At 48.1% G+C, this 17,574-nt stretch overlaps 1 protein-coding gene across 1 annotated transcript; it reads right to left on the reverse strand.

Moving 5' to 3' along the window:
• Positions 1-774: 774 nt before the first annotated feature.
• CLDN19 (claudin 19) lies at positions 775-13,703 on the reverse strand. Its single transcript, XM_043996106.1, has 5 exons — positions 13,298-13,703; positions 8,996-9,160; positions 8,686-8,770; positions 1,936-2,088; positions 775-1,070 (listed from the first exon to the last, which is right to left on the reverse strand). Exons 1-5 carry the CDS (start codon positions 13,518-13,520, stop codon positions 1,022-1,024), a joined length of 675 nt encoding a protein of 224 aa, XP_043852041.1. The 5' UTR covers positions 13,521-13,703; the 3' UTR covers positions 775-1,021.
• Between the last annotated feature and the right edge of the window lie 3,871 nt (positions 13,704-17,574).

Genomic DNA, 17,574 nt, shown 5'->3' on the forward strand with positions numbered 1-17,574 from the left:
AGGGGTTACTGGTGGGGGCGGGGGCGGGGACTCGGGTGAGTCACATGTAGATCCAGGTTTCCTTCGCATTCCAGCCAAACCCTGGGAACCTGTCCAGCCCACGAGAGCAACTTTGGCACACTTTCCTGAGGGACGAAAGCTCTACACCACCCTTCCCCCACCCCTCCTGCCCCTGAATGCCCCCCCAAGAAAGATATGGAGAGGGGGCTTTTGTGAGCTCTCTCCTGGGACTGCTTGGCAGACCATCAGACCAGGGGCTCCACTGCAGTCTCTTTGTCCGGTCCCCAGTCCCCAACCCCAAGCCTTGCTAGAGTCTTGGTCTTCAGAATTGTGGGATTGTCTCCTAGGCCTCTAAGAGAATTGTAGGGGGAGAGGGCACATTTTCTCCTCCTTAGGGAATAATGTCAGAGCCGAAGAGGCTTTAAAGACCCCAATAGGCTCTACTTTTAATCCCAATTCAGGCAGCTCTGAAGAGAAGGGTAAGCTAGGCTCTAGAGGATGGAAATCAAGGAGATGTGAAATCCCTAAGAGGAGGAGGAACCAGAGTGTAATGATGAAAACTGTGACTTTCTCAAAGTCTTTTCTTTAAAACTCCTGCCTGTTTTCCTGCAGTGATTAGGAGTGAGTGAAGCTTCTCTCTCCTGCACTCATCCCAGGGGAAGAGTCATTGATGTTCACAGGACTTAGAAATTAGAGATCATTCATTGACTCCTCATTTTATTGATGAGGAAACTAAGTCACAGAAAGGTTGCATGAGATCACAAAGCTAGTGGTTGTTCTCCCCTCTTGCTTGTCACCTGTTGCTTTTCTGTCCCCTTCACGCTCCCTACCACCTTCTACCTCCTACCCCCAGACGAATGACAGACACCAAACTCAAGAAAAACAAATCAGGACTTCTCTTTGCATATGGACCAAAGTCGCAGAAGCACAGCTTCCCCCAGGGTGGGAGGAGAGGGAATGGAAGAGGAAGGGAAGGGAGTGTCTGGGGCCTGGGAGGGGGCCAGGAATGGGGGCTGCTAGGTTACAAGCCTGGGTCTCCCCTCATGGGTGCAGGCACTTTTACAATTTGTCTGAAATTCAAAAGAAAAAAATGGGCATTAGTTCTGCTGAGAAAACCCTGGGCTCCAGGGATCCAGGCAGAGGTCATTGTCCCCAGCATCCCACACCCCACCCACAGCCCACCAGCCTATACACAGATTGGCAGTGACCTTGGCTCACACCACCCTCCTTCCCCGTCCATATGACAGGGGGCAGATTGCTGAGCCCTTCTAGGAGTGGGCTCTGTATACACTTCTTTAGATGTCTTTTTTTTGTTTGTGTGTGTGTGTGTGTGTGTGTGTGTGTGTGAGAGAGAGAGAGACAGAGAGAGAGACAGAGAGAGAGACAGAGAGAGACAGAGAGAGAGAGACAGAGAGAGAGACAGAGAGAGACAGAGAGAGATAGGAAAGAGAGGAGAGACAGACACAGAGAATACAGAGAGAGAGAGAGAGAGAGAGAGAGAGAGAGAGAGAGAGAGACAGAAAGAGAGAAACAGAGAGGGGAGACGGGGGGAGAGAGACACACAGAGACAGAGAGAGGGGACAGGGACAGAGAGAGAGAGAGGAGAGAGTGAGCAAGCCTGTGTCCAGGTATTTCTGGGTGTGTGTGGGTCTTTGTGTTTTTAATCTCTCGGAGTAGATGCCAATATGCCACTTAATCTATGTGTGCCTGTGAGACTTTTCCTTTTTCTATGTTGGTATTGTGTGAACTGAGGAATGTGTGCTATTGGGAGCTACCTGATGGGCCATAGGGACCACCTTCACCCTTAGCTCAGGAAACAGGGGCTGGCTGAGGGCTTGCCTCTTCACCTGTCTTGGGGCTGACAGGGGCACAGAGGATGTGGGAGTTGGGGACAGGAACAACGGGACCAGGGCTGGGCCAGGGGCTCAGACATACTCCCGAGCAGCCGCAGAGGCAGGCCCAGCTCGATAGGGTTGCTGGGGGCTGAGTCTCTCTCTTTCAGGACAGGTGCAGCAGAGGAAGGAGCCCCCCAGCATGATGAGGCTGGCAGATGCCCAGCCCACAAATAGCGCTGGACCAAACTCATACCTGGGAGGGAAGGAAGGAGAATGGGAAAGATCAGGTTAGACAAGGTCCCATTATGGCTGGTTTGGGGCAGCTAGGTGGTGCAGTGGATAGAGCACTGGCCCTGGATTCAGGAGGACCTGAATTCAAATCCGGCCTCAGGCACTTTACACACTTACTAGCCGTGTGACCCTGGGCAAGTCACTTAACCCCAATTGTCTCACAAAAAAAAACAAAACTAAAACATTATGGCTGGTTCATTAGGTCATTCCAAAGTTATTCCCACCCTTCAGGGTCTAGTTCAAGTACTATCTTCTTCATGAAGATTTCTGTGATTAATCCTAACTAAGCATATCTTTCCCTCCTCTGAACCCCTGTCTAGACCCTTCATCGATTACCAGCCATGTCTTATATTTGTTGTTTCGTGTGTGTGTGGAAAAGATGTTGGCCCTGCCACGTACCCTTAAGCAAGAGACACCTGGTGGATGGTTCATATGCTTATTGAATTGAATGGGAAACTCTGTACTCTGTACACATGCATGATAATTTCTGAACATATAGGCCTGACCATGCCACTCCCTGGTGAAAAATCTCTAGTGGCCACTCACTACCTACAGAATAAATTTCAAATTCCTTGGCATGGGATTCAAAATCCACCACAGTCTAAATCAATATATTTTTCCAACCTTATTTCCCATGGTTCCTCTACTTCATCCTACTATACCCACCTCTATGCATGAATGCAGCCCCACTTCCAGGCCTAAAATACCCTCTTCTCTTCATTTCTAACTGTTGGGAGAAGCCTTCTCTGGTGCTTATCAACCTGCTACTAAAAGTGCTCTCTTTTGTCCCTGTCCCATTCAGTTCTATAGCTGACTTCTCTGTATATGTGCTCTATTCCTTTTTTTTTTTTTTTTTGGTGAGACAATTTGGGTTGAGTGACTTGCCCAGGGTCACACAGCTAGTAAGTGTCAAGTGTCTGAGGCCGGATTTGAACTCAGGTACTCCTGACTCCTGTGCTCTATCCACTGCGCCACCTAGCTGCCCCTCGTACTCTATTCCTTCTAAAAGACTAGAACTTCTTGAAGGTAGGAGCTATGTCATTTTTTTTGGCAGGGCAATGAGGGTTAAGTGACTTGCCCCTGGTCACACAGCTAGTAAGTGTCAAGTGTCTGAGGTCTAGATTTCTGCTATACATAGCAGGGCTTTAATATGTATTTATTATATTGAAGAGGTATTATGGTAAAGAAGAAAGTCTTCTGTATTTAGAATTGGGAACTGGGTTCAAATGTTGGCTCTCTACCTACTTACTACCTGTTTAACTATCTATCCCCAAGTAACTTTCCTTCTCTGGGTCTTAGTTTCTTGATCTGAAAAATAAGAGAGTTGGGCTAAATTACCTCTAAGATTACTTCTGGTTCTAAATCTTTAAACCTTTGCACCAGTAGTCATGCATTTCCTCCACCTGACATGTACCGCACAACTAATTCTATACATTCTCAGAGACTCATAGAATGATAGAAGTAGAAGGGACCTTAATGATCATCTAATCTATCCTCAATTTTCTTTTTTTTTAATTATTCTTCAATCTGTATTCAGACACCATCAGTTCTTTCCCTGGATATGGATTGCATTTTTCATAAGTCCTTCAGAGTTGTCTTAAATCATTACATTGCTGAGAATAGCTAAGTCGTTCACAGCAGATCATCTTATAATATTGCTGTTACTTTGTATACAGTATATTTCACTTTGCATCAACTCATGTAAGTCTAAGTTTTTCTGATAGCCTCCTGCTCATCATTTCTTATAGCACAATAGTATTCTATCATAATCACATCCCAGTTTGTTCAGCCATTCCCCAATTGATGGGCATCTCCTCAATTTTGAATTCAACTTTTTGGAGACTTTAAAAAATCTCTTTTTGGATACCAACCTAGTAGTGGTATTACTAAGTCAAAAAGTATGCATGGTTTTATAGCCCTTTGGCTATAGTTTCAAGTTACTCTATAGAATGTTTGAATCAGTTTACAACCTGACCAAGACTGTATTAATGTCTCATTTTCCCCATATCCCCTACAACATTTGTCATTTTCCTCTGCTGTCCTATTATCTGATCCAATAGGACCCCAGAATTGTTTTGACCTGAATCTCTCCAATTGATAGTGAGTTAGAGAATTTTTTTATATGGCTATAGGTAGCTTTGATTATTTTATCTGAAAACTTCATATCTTTTGATCATCTATCAATTGGGGAATGGCTCTTATTTTAACAAATTCAACTCAGTTCTCTGTGTTTGAGAACTGAGGCCTGTCAGACAAACTTGTTTCAAATTTTTTTCACAGTTACTATTGCTAACTGTATTTCCTTCCATCTTATTCCCTCACCATGACATTTACTCTGTTTTCTATCTTCTTTCACCTTCTCCCTCCTCAAAAGTGTTTTGCTTCTGACTTCCCCCTCCCCCAATCTGCCCTCCCTTCTTTCACAACCACCCCCCTTTATCCCCTTCCCCTCCTACTTTCCTGCAGGGTAAGATAGATTACTATACCCAATTGAGTGTCCTTCTTTGAGCCAATTCTGATGAGAGTAAGGTTCACTCTATCCTCAATTTTCAAAGGAGCAAACTGAGGCCCAGTGACTTGTTCAAAATCATACCTGATAAGAACCTAATGAAACTTTAACCCAAGCCTTTTCACATTAAGGTTCAGGGTTCTTTCCACCATATCATGCTGCCCAGAACCAACTGGGATTCTTTACAATCTCTTAGAGTAAGAATTGTAGGAAAATAGATATAATATTTCTGAACCTTTCTTGATTGGGATGTTAAGAGATCCCTTTTAGGTACATTGATCTAGCCTTAAATCCCTGAGAAGGTCCCCACACTGAAAACCTTCACCAGAGATGGGAGAACAAAGTTTCTTTTCACTTCATGGAATCTCTGAGTTGGAAGGCTCCTCAAGAGATGATCTAATCCAACCTGTACTTGAGCAAGAGTCTCCTCTATAACATGCTCAACATGTGGTCATCCAGCCTTTGGGAGGAAGTGTGGTGAAATGGATGGAGAGCTGAATGTAGAATCAGAGGTCCTGAGTTTGAATCCTGGATTTATGACTTACTACTTGCATGGACTTGGGCAAATCACTTCCCCTCTCTGGGTCTCAGTTTCCTTATCTGTAAAATGAGGGGACTAGACTTGCTAACCTCCTGCTTCTCTTTAACTTATGATCCTTTCAATTCAAATCAATAAACATTTATTAAGTGCTTACTATGTACAAGTCACTGTTTGGAGACACAAAACCAAAAATGAGATTGTCATTATTTCTTCTTTTTTTCTTTTTCTTTTTTTTTTTGTTTTTGCGGGGCAATGGGGGTTAAGTGACTTGCCCAGGGTCACACAGCTAGTAAGTGTCAAGTGTCTGAGGCCAGATTTGAACTCAGGTACTCCTGACTCCAGGACCGGTGCATTATCCACTGCGCCACCTAGCCGCCCCCGATTGTCATTTCTTACATTTTACTGCAAGAATATTATTTCTAGAAATACAATTCTTGATTCAGTCCCCTAAACTCTGGACTTACATAGATGTGGCTCAATCTGAGGTGTTTCTACAAAATCATATCTTTTGGGTTTTTTTTGTTTGTTCCCTACTTAGTTTCTTCTGGGGACCTCAGAATATTACTTGTATTTAAGCCTTCCTTCATATGCTAGTAAAACGTTCCCAAATCCTATACACGTTCTCAAGGTAACAATGTACATTTTAGATTCAGGACCTTTGAGAGAAATGACTGATCCATCCTCGAATTTGTGAAAGAGGAAGAGAGGTAAGATAAGCACAGACTGAAATGAACCCTAAACATTCTTAGAAAGAACAAGCAGGATCCAATGGACCTAAAAATTCTATAAGGAAAGTAAAGCTAGAGGGAAGAGGAAACTCCCAAGGATTGACACTGCAGGTAGAGTGCTGAACTTGGAGTCAGAAAAGATCTGAGTTCAAATTCTGTCTCAGATACATGCTTTTTGTTGGACACTGGACAAGTAATTTAATCTCTCACATCTTAATTTCCTCTTCTGTCAAATGGACATATAATAGCACACACCTTACTAGGTTGTAGTGAAGATCAAACAAACCAATAATAATGGTCAGAGTTAGCACTTATAAGTGCTTTAAGGTTTATAAATCACTTTACACATTGTTGTTGCTGTTGTCCAGTCATTCTCGATCCTGCCTGACTCTTTGTGACCCCCTTTGGAGTCTTCTTGGCAGAGATACTGCCCATTTTACGGATGAAGAAACTAAGGCAAACAGGGTTAAGTGACTTACCCAGGTTCACACAGCTAGCAAGTGTCTGAAGACAGATTTGAACTCAGGAACTTGAGTCTTCCTGACTTCAGGTCTGGCACTCTATCTATTATACCACTTAGCTGCCCTCTTACAAATGTAAACTCATTTCATCCTTACAATATTTCTAGGAGGTAGATGCTATATTATCTTAATTTGACAGATGAAGAAACTGAGGCAGGCACAGAGCAGTTAAGACATTTGCCCAGGCTCTCACAATTAGTAGGTATTTATACTCAAGTCTTCCTGATGATAGGTACAATTCCCTAACCTGATCTGCAGAACTTTAAATATTATATGGCACAGTGCATAGAATGGTGGGGCTGAAGTCAGGAAGACCTAAGTTCAAATCCAGCCACAGACACTTACTAGCTGTTTGATCCTAGACAAGTTTCTTAACCTCAGTTTCCTCAACTGGGGATGATAATAGCACCTATCCTCCAGAATTGTTGTGAGAATCAGCTGAAATAATAAGTGCTATATACACTGGCCCTGGATTCAGGAAGACCTGAGATCAAATCTGGCCTCAGACACTTGACACTTACTAGCTGTGTGACCCTGGGCAAGTCACTTAATCCCTGTTGCCCCACAAAAAAAGTGCTATATGTCAGCTATTATTAAGAATAAAATTCTGAAGACACAAAGAGACAGTCTTTTGCTTGAAGATGTCTGGTGAGAAGGGATCCTAGACCTTAGCAGACTGCAGATGTCTCTATGCTGCGTTCCTCTCTTCTGTTTGGTGGATCCTCAACCCAGACCCTCCTTTCATGAGGCTCCCAAGGCAGCCATTTTCCAGCTCCCCTTCATATGTTGTCTTCCCTCATCAGAATAGAAACTCTTTGAGAGGGTTTTTTGCTTGTTTTTTATAAATTTAGCATACAGATGAGTGCACACCATTTATTTATTAATAAATAAATACTTAATAAATTCTTCATCCATCTAACCAATAGTGTACATGCCCAAATGGTCCATTCCACATCTGGATAGTGTTAAGTGTTAGGCATTTTTCCCTTATGTTGAAATGAAACTTGCCTCTCTGTTACTTTTTCCCACTGCTCCTATTTTCCCTGTCTGGGTGAAATAGAATGTATCTTCCATTTGATAGCCCTTCTAATACTTGAAGATGGATCTCACATCCCCCTTGAGTCTTCCCTTGTCCAGGAACATTCCCTATTCCTTTAGAAAGTCTTCCTTCCTACGGCACCGACTAGAATCCCACCACTGGGGTTTCCCTCCTTGGGGATGCATTCTGGATTATCAATGTCCTTACCAAACTGTGCTCAGATCTGAATATAACACTTCAAATGGAATCTGATCAGGGCCAAAGACAGTAGGACTCTCATTTCCTCCTTCCTAGAAGTTCTGCATCTCTTCGTTTGATAACTAAAATGTGATTCTTGGTAATAGGGGCAGCCAGAACTGATCACCATGATCTATGATCACCATGAATCAGACTTAAGTCAGACCACACTAGTCAGACACTTGACACTTACTAGCTGTGTGACCCTGGGCAAGTCACTTAAACCTCGTTGCCCTGCCCCCCCCCAAAAAAAAGGGAATAATACTTGTATAGTCCACCTCCAGGAGTTATTTTGAAGGGTGGTGCTTAGCAATCCCAAAAGCACTATCGAAATGTGAGCCGTGATTGTTATTGAGGCAAGGCCGGAATTAGGGTTGAGAACTCCATCATCACTCTGTGACTTTTCCCCAGTGTTTGTTCCTTTTCAGCCTTGCCCGTTTCCCTGCAGCGATTAGCAGTAAAACCTCTTAAAATCTCCAGCAAGGTGGTGTGCTGAAGTGAGGGGAGAGGTGGCAACCAGAAGTCCCTCCCTGGGGAGAGAGGAAGGTAGGGCCAGAAAGAGGGAGGGAGGGTAGCGGCAGAAATGCAGTTGTGGGGGCCAGAAGCCAAGCCTGAGATTTGGGGAATAGGAGGAAAGGAAAAAAGGACAGAGGAGATGGTACTTGGGAAATCCTGGGGGGGGGGGACACAGAAGCTTTGTGTGTGTTAAGATTATCTCCCCAGGGAGACTGAATTCCTACTATGTTTTCTTGTTTTCATCCAGTAAATACAGACTACTGGACTGACCGAAGAGAAGAACCACCTAGAATGGGGCTCAGAGCCCTGAGCAGTCCTGGGAATAGAAAAGAGTCAACATAGGGGCTGAGAAGGAAAAGCACTATGGGTTCTAGGCGGGCACAGCCAACAGGCTCCCCATTAGGCATGCTCTCCTCCTCCACCCTCACCCAGGTTACTGAATTCCCTCGCCAATGTGGGCTTCCTCACCTGGCATTGACCGGTGTGCTGGGATTGAAGAACTCCTGCGTCACCAGAGTGGCATACCAGGACACTGCAGTCAGCGTACAGAGGCCTGAGGACAGAAAGGCCCACCTCAGTCCTGCTCGGCTTTCCTGGCTCCTAGCTCACGTCCCTCCCCCCTCCCAGGGAGCTCCCATCAGCCTCCAGGCATTACACACTATGCCAAATGCCTCTCGTCTCTCCAGTGGGGGCAGGGAGGAGGTGGAGAGGCTAGGAGGGGGCCGGCCACTGGCCGATTCTGGGCACAGGGCAGGAGCATGGGGGAAGCAGGACTTACCTGACAGGAGGAAGAGGGCACCGCCTGAGACAGCGACCCGGCCCTTGGTCACAGGGTTGCTGTCGCCTACCCGGGTGCATTTCATGCCCACCACACTGATGACCACCCCAATGAAGCCCAGGAGCACAGAGACCACCATGAGAGCTCTCGAAGTCTGGATGTGAACTGCAAGGGAGAGAGATCAGGGATGCTAGAGGGACCCGCTTCTTATGCCCCTACTTTCAGCCCACTTCCTGTTTGTCCCTGTCCCTCCCCATCCCCCATCCCTATCCATGTTCTCTGCAGCCTTGTGTCCCACCCGGGGTTTTCTACTTCCATCCTCCCCTCCCTGTTTCATTTCCTCCACCTCATCACTGGTGCAGCCTCTAGAAATGAAAAAAAATCCTGTCAGAGCTGGAAGGAACCAGAGAGGCCACCGAATCCCAACTCCTCATTTTACTGAGGAGGTTATGGCACCCCAGAAGGGACATGACGTACCCAAGACCATAACACTGAGTAATTGGGAGAGTAGAAGACTCGAACCCAGGGCTCCAGACTCAACTCCAATAACCTTTCCATGTTTCCCCCATGTCCTTGATAAATGGGGCCTCTGGACAAAAGCCACTCCCTCCTTCTGTTTTGCACCCTGAGGTCTCTGGGTTTTATAGTAAAGTATATGGGGCATGGGGAGTTAGGGCGATACCATGCTCGTGGATGTGGTACCATGGCTATGATGTCACATATTCTATTTTAAGACTTTTCTTTTTCTTTCTTTTTACTCAACCCATTCACCTTCTCACACACCTGACTCTTGAAATCCCCCTCATCAGCCAATAGTGTGGCCCTCAATAAGTGTGGCTGCACCTTACATTTATTATCTCAATGGGTCATCCTCACAAGCCTATCAGATAGGTATTATCTATGAGGTATGATTATCCCCAACAAAGAGATGTGGAAACCGAGGCTCAGAGAAAACAGAGGCCCAGAGTGACCACTAAAGGTTTTTTAAAAGTCCCAGAGGGAAATCTAGGTGGTGCAGTGAATAGAGCACCGGCCCTGGAGACAGGAGGACCTAAGTTCAGATCTGGCCTCAGACACTTGACACTTACTAGCTGTGTGACCCTGAGCAAGTCACTTAACCAAAAAAACCCCAAAAAACAAAAACAAATAAAAGTCCCAGTGAGGGGCAACTAGGTGGCACAGTGGATAAAGCATCAGCCCTGGATTCAGGAGAACCTGAGTTTGAATCTGACCTCAGACACTTGACACTTACTAGCTGTGTGACCCTGAGCAAGTCACTTTACCCTCATTGCCCTGCAAAAAAACAAAACAAAAAAAGTCCCATTGACATGGGCACATTTGTATTGGATGCACTAATAGTGGCCGGTTAAGTGGCTAGCCAGGGGTAGCAGAGCTAGTGGGTGATAAGGGTAGAAACTGGGCCCCAGTCTCTTATAGTACTCTTCCCCCACCCCCAACATGGACCTTTCTACCTTCTGCCTCCTTCTTTGGATTTTGATCATGTTGGCTATTAGAGATCTAGAAAGGGCATTGACTTTAGAATCAAAGGACCTGGATTTGAATCCTGGCTCTGCCCAATACTGACTCCCTGTGTGACCATGGACAAGTAATGCCAATTCACTGGGCTTCAGGTTCCTCATTTGTAATATAAAGGGGTTAGACGATGTCCCTGGATGTCCTGAGCAGCTCTAAACCCATCCATCCTTCCTTTAAAGGCCTATCCTATTTCCCTTCCTTCCTTTCTCCCCCAGTTAGAGTGGCCAGACACTTTTTCCAGGGTATCTTCCTAATTTATACAGATGAGGCAGACAGATTTCCCTTCCCCAACACTAGGAGGACTGAGGACTATCATGGCTCTGCCCCCCACCAAAATACCCCTGCCCTTTAATGAGGCTGCATGCCCTATACAACTGAGACTTAAAAAACCTTTGGTTCTAAGTTTGGGCTCAAGGGCCACACCCGGGCCTGCACACTAGCATTATGTGGATGAGGACAAAAGAAAAAGGAAGGCAGCCTTCAGGTGGGTGCCTCCCAGGAGGGAGGGTCAGCACCCAACCTCACCTCCCCCAATATTTCCATCACTAGGACAAGTAGACAAATTTCAAGAGGGAAAAGAGCCACCCTCGGCTCAAGTTAGGAAAAACAGGATGCCCTAGGAGCCAGAGACCAGGAGCTTTCCCTCATCCTGACTAACCAACACAGCTCCAGCCACTGGGGTCCCCCTTCCTCAATTTAGACCCCCTGGGTGCATAGGGCTAGGGAGCAACTACCAGAAATAATAGGGGAGAAACCAATCTCTCCCAGTCTCTCCCAACCTCCAGTTCCTCCCTCAAACTCTGCCCCGTTCCTCTAATCTTCAGGACCCTCCCTTCTTTTTTTTATTTTTTATTTTTTTGGTGTGAAGCAATTGGGGTTAAGTGACTTGCCCAGGGTCACACAGCTAGTAAGTGTTAAGTGTCTAAGGCCGGATTTGAACTCAGGTCCTCCTGAATCCAGGGCCGGTGCTCTATCCACTGCGCCACCTAGCTGCCCCAGGACCCTCCCTTCTAACAACCCTCCTTAGCTCCAACACCATCACTGCCCTCTTCTTCAGGCCCCAGGGAGGATATAAGGGGCTGGGAAAAGAGGGAGAAACTGTGAGGGAAGTCACTGATGGAATGGAGAATGTGCGTTGTCTAATAGGGGTTGTGTTAGTCTGCAGGCCCCCAGGAGTGGATGTGTGGTGAAGAAGGCAAGATGAGAATCCAGCTCTTTGCTTTGCCACTGACCTGCTCTGTGGTCAAGCCAATAAGTCACTCGCCCAGTCCAGAACTTGGTTTCCTCCTTGCTAAAATGAACTAGATTGGAATAAACCCCTTTCCAGTTCTGACCTTCAAAGTTCAAAGGGCACTTCCAGCTGACTTCATGTTCTAAGACCCCTTCAAGTTCTGATATTCTGTGTTCCAAGGTCCCTCCCAGCTCTGATGTTCTGTGTTCTAAGTTACCTCCCAGATCTGATCATCTGGGTTCTAAGCTCTCTCCTAGCTCTTACATCCCATGTTCTAAGGGCCTTCCCAGCTCTGAGATTCTCTGTTCTAACAGCCCTCCTACCTCTGACATTCTATGTTCTAAGTCCCCTTTGAAGGCTCTGAAATTCTACCCTCTCACATTCAGTCTTCTGTGTTCTAGGGTCACTTGCAGTTCTAACCTTGTATAGCTCTATTAGTCTCTGTCCTAAGGTTATTTCAACCTTGGCTTTCTGTGTCCTGAGGGCCCTTCCCACACTAACACTCTACAACTAGGAATATGTATGATTAGGAATCTTACATATGTGAGGATTATGAATAGGAAGGGGGGCATGGAATGTCTGATACTAGAGGGGCACAGGGACTGTAGGGAGTTAGGGGTACCTAAGGGGTCTCACACCAGAGAGGCACAGGGATTGTAGGGGGTTGGGGGCACCTAGGGGGGTCTCACACCAGAGAGGCACAGGGACTGTAGGGAGTTAGGGGCACCTAGGGGGTCTCACACCAGAGAGGCACAGGGACTGTAGGGACTTGGGGGCACCTAAGGGGTCTCACACCAGAGAGGCACAGGGACTGTAGGGACTTGGGGGCACCTAAGGGGTCTCACACTAGAGGGGCACAGGGACTGTAGGGGGTTAGGGGCACCTATGGGGTCTCATACCAGAGGGGCACAGGGACTGTAGGGGGTTGGGGGCACCTAAGGGGTCTCACACCAGAGGGGCACAGGGACTGTAGGGAGTTGGGGGAACCTAGGGGGGGTCTCACACCAGAGGGGCACAGGGACTGTAGGGGGTTAGGGGCACCCAGAGGGTCTCACACCAGAGAGGCACAGGGACTATAGGGAGTTGGGGGCACCTAGGGGATCTCACACCAGAGGGGCACAGGGACTGTAGGGAGTTGCGGGCACCTAGGGGCTCTCACACCAGAGGGGCACAGGGACTATAGGGGGTTGGGGGCACCTAGGGGGTCTCACACCAGAGGGGCATAGGGACTGTAGGGAGTTGGGGGCACCTGAGGGGTCTCACACCAGAGGGGCACAGGGACTGTAGGGGGTTGGGGGAACTACTTTTTAAAGTCAGGCCAACAAATACACACAGGGCCTCCGAGGTACCAGGACTTCCTGCCATCCCATCTCAGTGAACTCCACCAGGTACCCAAGTCCAATTTTTGCCCCTTCCATCCCCAAAGGGCCAATGACACAGTCCAGCTGCTTGGGAGGGAAGAGGAGGGAGCAGAGGCAGGGGGAGCAGGGGAGGGAGCAGAGGCAGGGGGAGCAGGGGAGGGAGCAGGGTCCTACCGTCCAGGGCGAGCAGGGAGTCATAGAGCTTGCATTGCACCTGGCCTGTGCTCTGAGAGGCACAGGACATCCAGAGTCCCTCGTAGAGGCCCACGGCTGTGATAATCGCATCTCCCGCATAGGAGGACTGTTTCCACTGGGGCAGGGCTGTGCTGGCGATGATGCCCACCCAGCCCCCCAGCGCCAGGAAGTAGCCCAGGAGCTGGAAGCCAGAGTTGGCCATGGCCCAGATTGCCCAGCGACCCGAGGGGACAGCTTAGAGCAGGGTTGGGGTCCTGGTGGTGACCGGGGGCATGGCCCCACAGGGCTTCTTTCTCCTGGAGGACAGCTAAGGGATGGGGAGTCACTTAGACAGCAGTGAGGAAAGGGGGGGTGAAGGGCAGTGGTGGCAACAGCAGTAACTGCTCCGGGCTCCCAGCTCCAGAATGCAGGGGGAGGTGGGGGGTTGGCAAAACCAAGGCACCGCCCACTGCAGCCTGCCTGGGACAGAGTGTGGAGAACTGCCCCAGGTCCCTGAGCAGGGGGATGGGGGGAAACACGTGGGCATAGGCAGCTTTCTAAGGAGGCAACCCTGAGCCCCCACCCCCAGGCACTGAAAGAGAGTTAGGGGCCCAACACACCATCCATCCTCCCCTACCCAGAAGGAAACCACTCTGGGGCTCAGGACCATACATTTGGTGCTGGGAGGGACCTTTGAGGCCAACCCCCTGATTTTACAGAAGAAGATCTGAGACCCAGAGAGGTTGTACCTTGCCCAAGTGGTAGTAAATAGGAAAGAAACCCAAGAAGCCCAAAATCCACTGTAACATCTCAGTTGATGTTTCTAGAATGTCAGTTGTGAAGGACCTTGGAACCACCTGGTCCAACCCCATCAGTATACAGGCAAAGGCTCCCAGAGGGGAATGACTTGTCCAAGGTCACATGGCTAGTAAGTAAGAACATAGGTCTTAGGACTCCAAGTCAAGGGTTTTGGGGTTTTGTTTGTTTGTTTATTGATTTTGGTGTTTGCTGTTGTTGTTGTTTCTCCCACCACACCACACTGTGCTGTCACTGATTCCTGGTCCTAGAATTTTCTGACTTTGGGGTTTCCTACCCTCAGAATCTAGGGGGCAGGAAAGAAGTTGCATTTCTTCTCTTTGCGGGAGGTAAAATGAATATCATGGAGAGCTTCCTTGAAGCACAAGCTTCTCAGAGACCTCTAAATCTTTGCTCCCCATTCTCAGGTTAGGGGAGTCTATCCAGAAGGGGCCTGAGCCTTCTGAGAGTATGAACTGGAGAAACTGAGGTGCAGAGAAGGAGAAGAGGGGAGGGCCCCAGAGCAGCCAGGAAGGGGGATTGCCTGAACCTTGGCTCTTAGCCAGATTGGGGCCTGGCGTTGGGGGAGTGGGGGGGGGGGCAGCACCAGTTCTTCCTGGCATTCGTCTGAAGGTGGATTGTTCCAGCCCCTAATCCCCTCCCCAGCAGCTGGATTAGCAGCTCCTGCTGGGACCTAGGCCCAAGCTGCTTCTGCTCACCGACTCAGGGACGGCCTGGGGGAAGGGGAACCAAGACTGGGATAAACAACCATAATCATTCCTCAGACTGGGGTGGGGGAGACTGGGGAAGAGAAAACTGAGGGAGTCTTGAAGAGAGTGGGATTTAGTTCTCAACAGCACCCCCCACCCCACCACAACCCCAGGCTGGGCATCACACCCCACACAGAGATTTGCCCAGATCCAGAATATTTGGAGTTGGGAACCCCACAACTCGCCTTGGTTTGCAGGAGGGGAAAGCCACGCCCTCTTGGGCCCCAGGATCCTGGGTTAGGAGCCCAGCAACCCTGCCCCGCCTTTCCTCCCACAGCAGGGGAATGTTTAACTGCCCTGGGCCTCATTAGAAGTGCCCTCACGCTCCGACTCAGAAGCTCCAAGTACGTGCTGTTGGGGGTTGAAGTGTGGGTCCCAGACTCTGCAACCCATTCCTGGTAGCCTCTACCAATAGCGGAGCCCTAGCACTGACCACCTTTTAGCTTCATTTCCTTCTCCAAAGCTTCTATCGGCTGCCTGCCTCACCTTGCACATGCCAGCTTGAGATGTGGGGGGGAGATCTCCTCTTCCCACCTGGGGGTGGGGGGCGGAGATAGAGGTCCCAGGATATTTCCACCTGCGGGGTTAGGGGAGGCTGGGTTTGACCCAGCTCCAGAGCCAGCCTCCTCTCTCCCCACCCCCACCCCAGGAGCTGGGGTCCATAGAGGGCTTGTCTACAGGGCCTGCTCCCTTACATTCCTCACATGGCTATGCAAACGAGGGGGTGCCAGGCTCCAGCTGGACAATAGCATCTGTGTGCCCAGGACCCAGGCGTGGGCCCTGTGGTATGGTCCAGCGCTCTGGCCCAGCGGGCACCCAGAGTGGCCCACCACCCACAAGGTCAGAGGCTGTTTGTCCTCCAGCTCCCCAGCCCTCCTATAGCCTCCCCACCCAATCCAGGATAGCCCCAAGGCAAATGTCCTACACAGGCACCACAAGACTATACAAATGTGGGTCCTGGGGGGACCTCAAAAGGCCAGGTAAGAGAATGAGCAAGTTCCAGGAATAATTCCAAACGCCCATTCACCCCAAGCACTAAGGCCAAATTTACAGGGTCTGAGTGGTCCCACTTGGAGGAAAATCCACTGTGAGGTAACAGGAGTGTCAAGAATTATTATCCCCTTCATGGATTAGAAAACTGAGGCACAGGGAGGCTGGGTGAAAGTCACAGGCCCAAGGTCACCCTCAAAACCCTCTGCGTGATAGAAAAAACTATAGTTTGGCTTCTCCCAACTCCCAGTAACAGGGCTGGTTCTACTACTATATGCCCCTCAGTCCCTTAGGTCATGAAGATGGGGCCTCATGGGGTCTTCATGTTACAGTTAGCTTATGCACCCCCAAATCAGGAGGCTCTGTACTCAGCTGCCCATTTCCCATGCTGTCCAGAGCTCTGCAAAGTGCCTGGCACAGAGTAGATACTGAATGTTTTGTAGACTAGACCAAAGCTTCTTAAACTGTGGGTCAGGACCCCATGTGGGGTCAAGTAACTGAACACAGGGGTCATGAAAAAATGGGCAACAGTAAAAGGTTATGGGTACCTATTTGACATACCTATACACCTGGGGTGGTGTAAAAAATTATCAGGTGCAAAGGGAACGAGAGTGGAAAAAGTTTAAGAAGATGGGCACTAGATGTCCTGGTTTGTCTGTTCTGCTTAAATGTAAAATATTTGCCCCGCCCCATACAACTTGCCTCTGTGTGCGTATGCATGTATGTATGTATACGTGTGTGTACACACACACACACACACACACATATATACCAGATTCTGAATCAATGTTAACCTGGAGGGAAATCTCTAGGAGAAATGTTCTAGTTGGCATTTCTATTGACCCGAGAAACAATATGGTGTCATGAAAGGAGAGCTGCCCTCAAAGCCTGGAAGACCTGAGTTCAGGTTTTATCTATATCACACACTGGCTGTGCTAGAGGACTCTCTAAGACTGTGAGTTCCAGAGAAGTTGCTGATCTGCACTGGTTAAAGGGGTTTCCTCACCAAGGGATCCCCTATACCAATAAAATCCCAGATCCTGGACCTGTCTTCATCAATGACTTAGATGAAGACACAGAAAGCAGGCTTATCCAATTTGCAGATAATGTGAAGCTGGGAGACATGGCCAACTGCATAACAGAATGGAGAACCTCAAAGATCCTGGCAGGTGAGCACAATTGATCAAAGCTAATTATGTTAAGTCTTATACTTGGGTCCAAAAAATCAACTATAGAAGCACAGAATGAGGGACATATAGCTAAACAATTCCTGTGAAAAAAGATCTGGAGGTTTTAGTGGACTGCAAGTTCAATGACTCAATGGTGGGACAGAGCAGCTGAAGAAATTGCAATTTTAGGCTGCGTTAATAGAAATGATAGTTGTCTTTTATAAAAAGGGAGGAGTAATGGTCCTGTTGCCCTTTGGCCTGGTCACACCACAGCTGGAATGCTTAGTTCACTTTTGGGTGCCATATTTGAAGATGGGCATTTACAAGCTGGAATGGGTCTGGAGTAGGCAAGCAGGGGTGAAAGGATGTAAAACCATACCATGAGAGAGTCAACTGAAGGAACTAAGAACATTTATTGCATTCAGAAGAAAAGAACTGAGGGCACGTTCTGTCTTCAAACATTTGAGGAGTTCTCATAAAACAAGAAGATGACATTGGCTCTGCCTGACCCCAAAAGGCAGAACTGGGAGTGGAACAGAAACACATTGAGCCA

Source organism: Dromiciops gliroides, chromosome 3, assembly GCF_019393635.1.
Source record: "Dromiciops gliroides isolate mDroGli1 chromosome 3, mDroGli1.pri, whole genome shotgun sequence".
Classification (NCBI taxonomy): domain Eukaryota; kingdom Metazoa; phylum Chordata; class Mammalia; order Microbiotheria; family Microbiotheriidae; genus Dromiciops; species Dromiciops gliroides.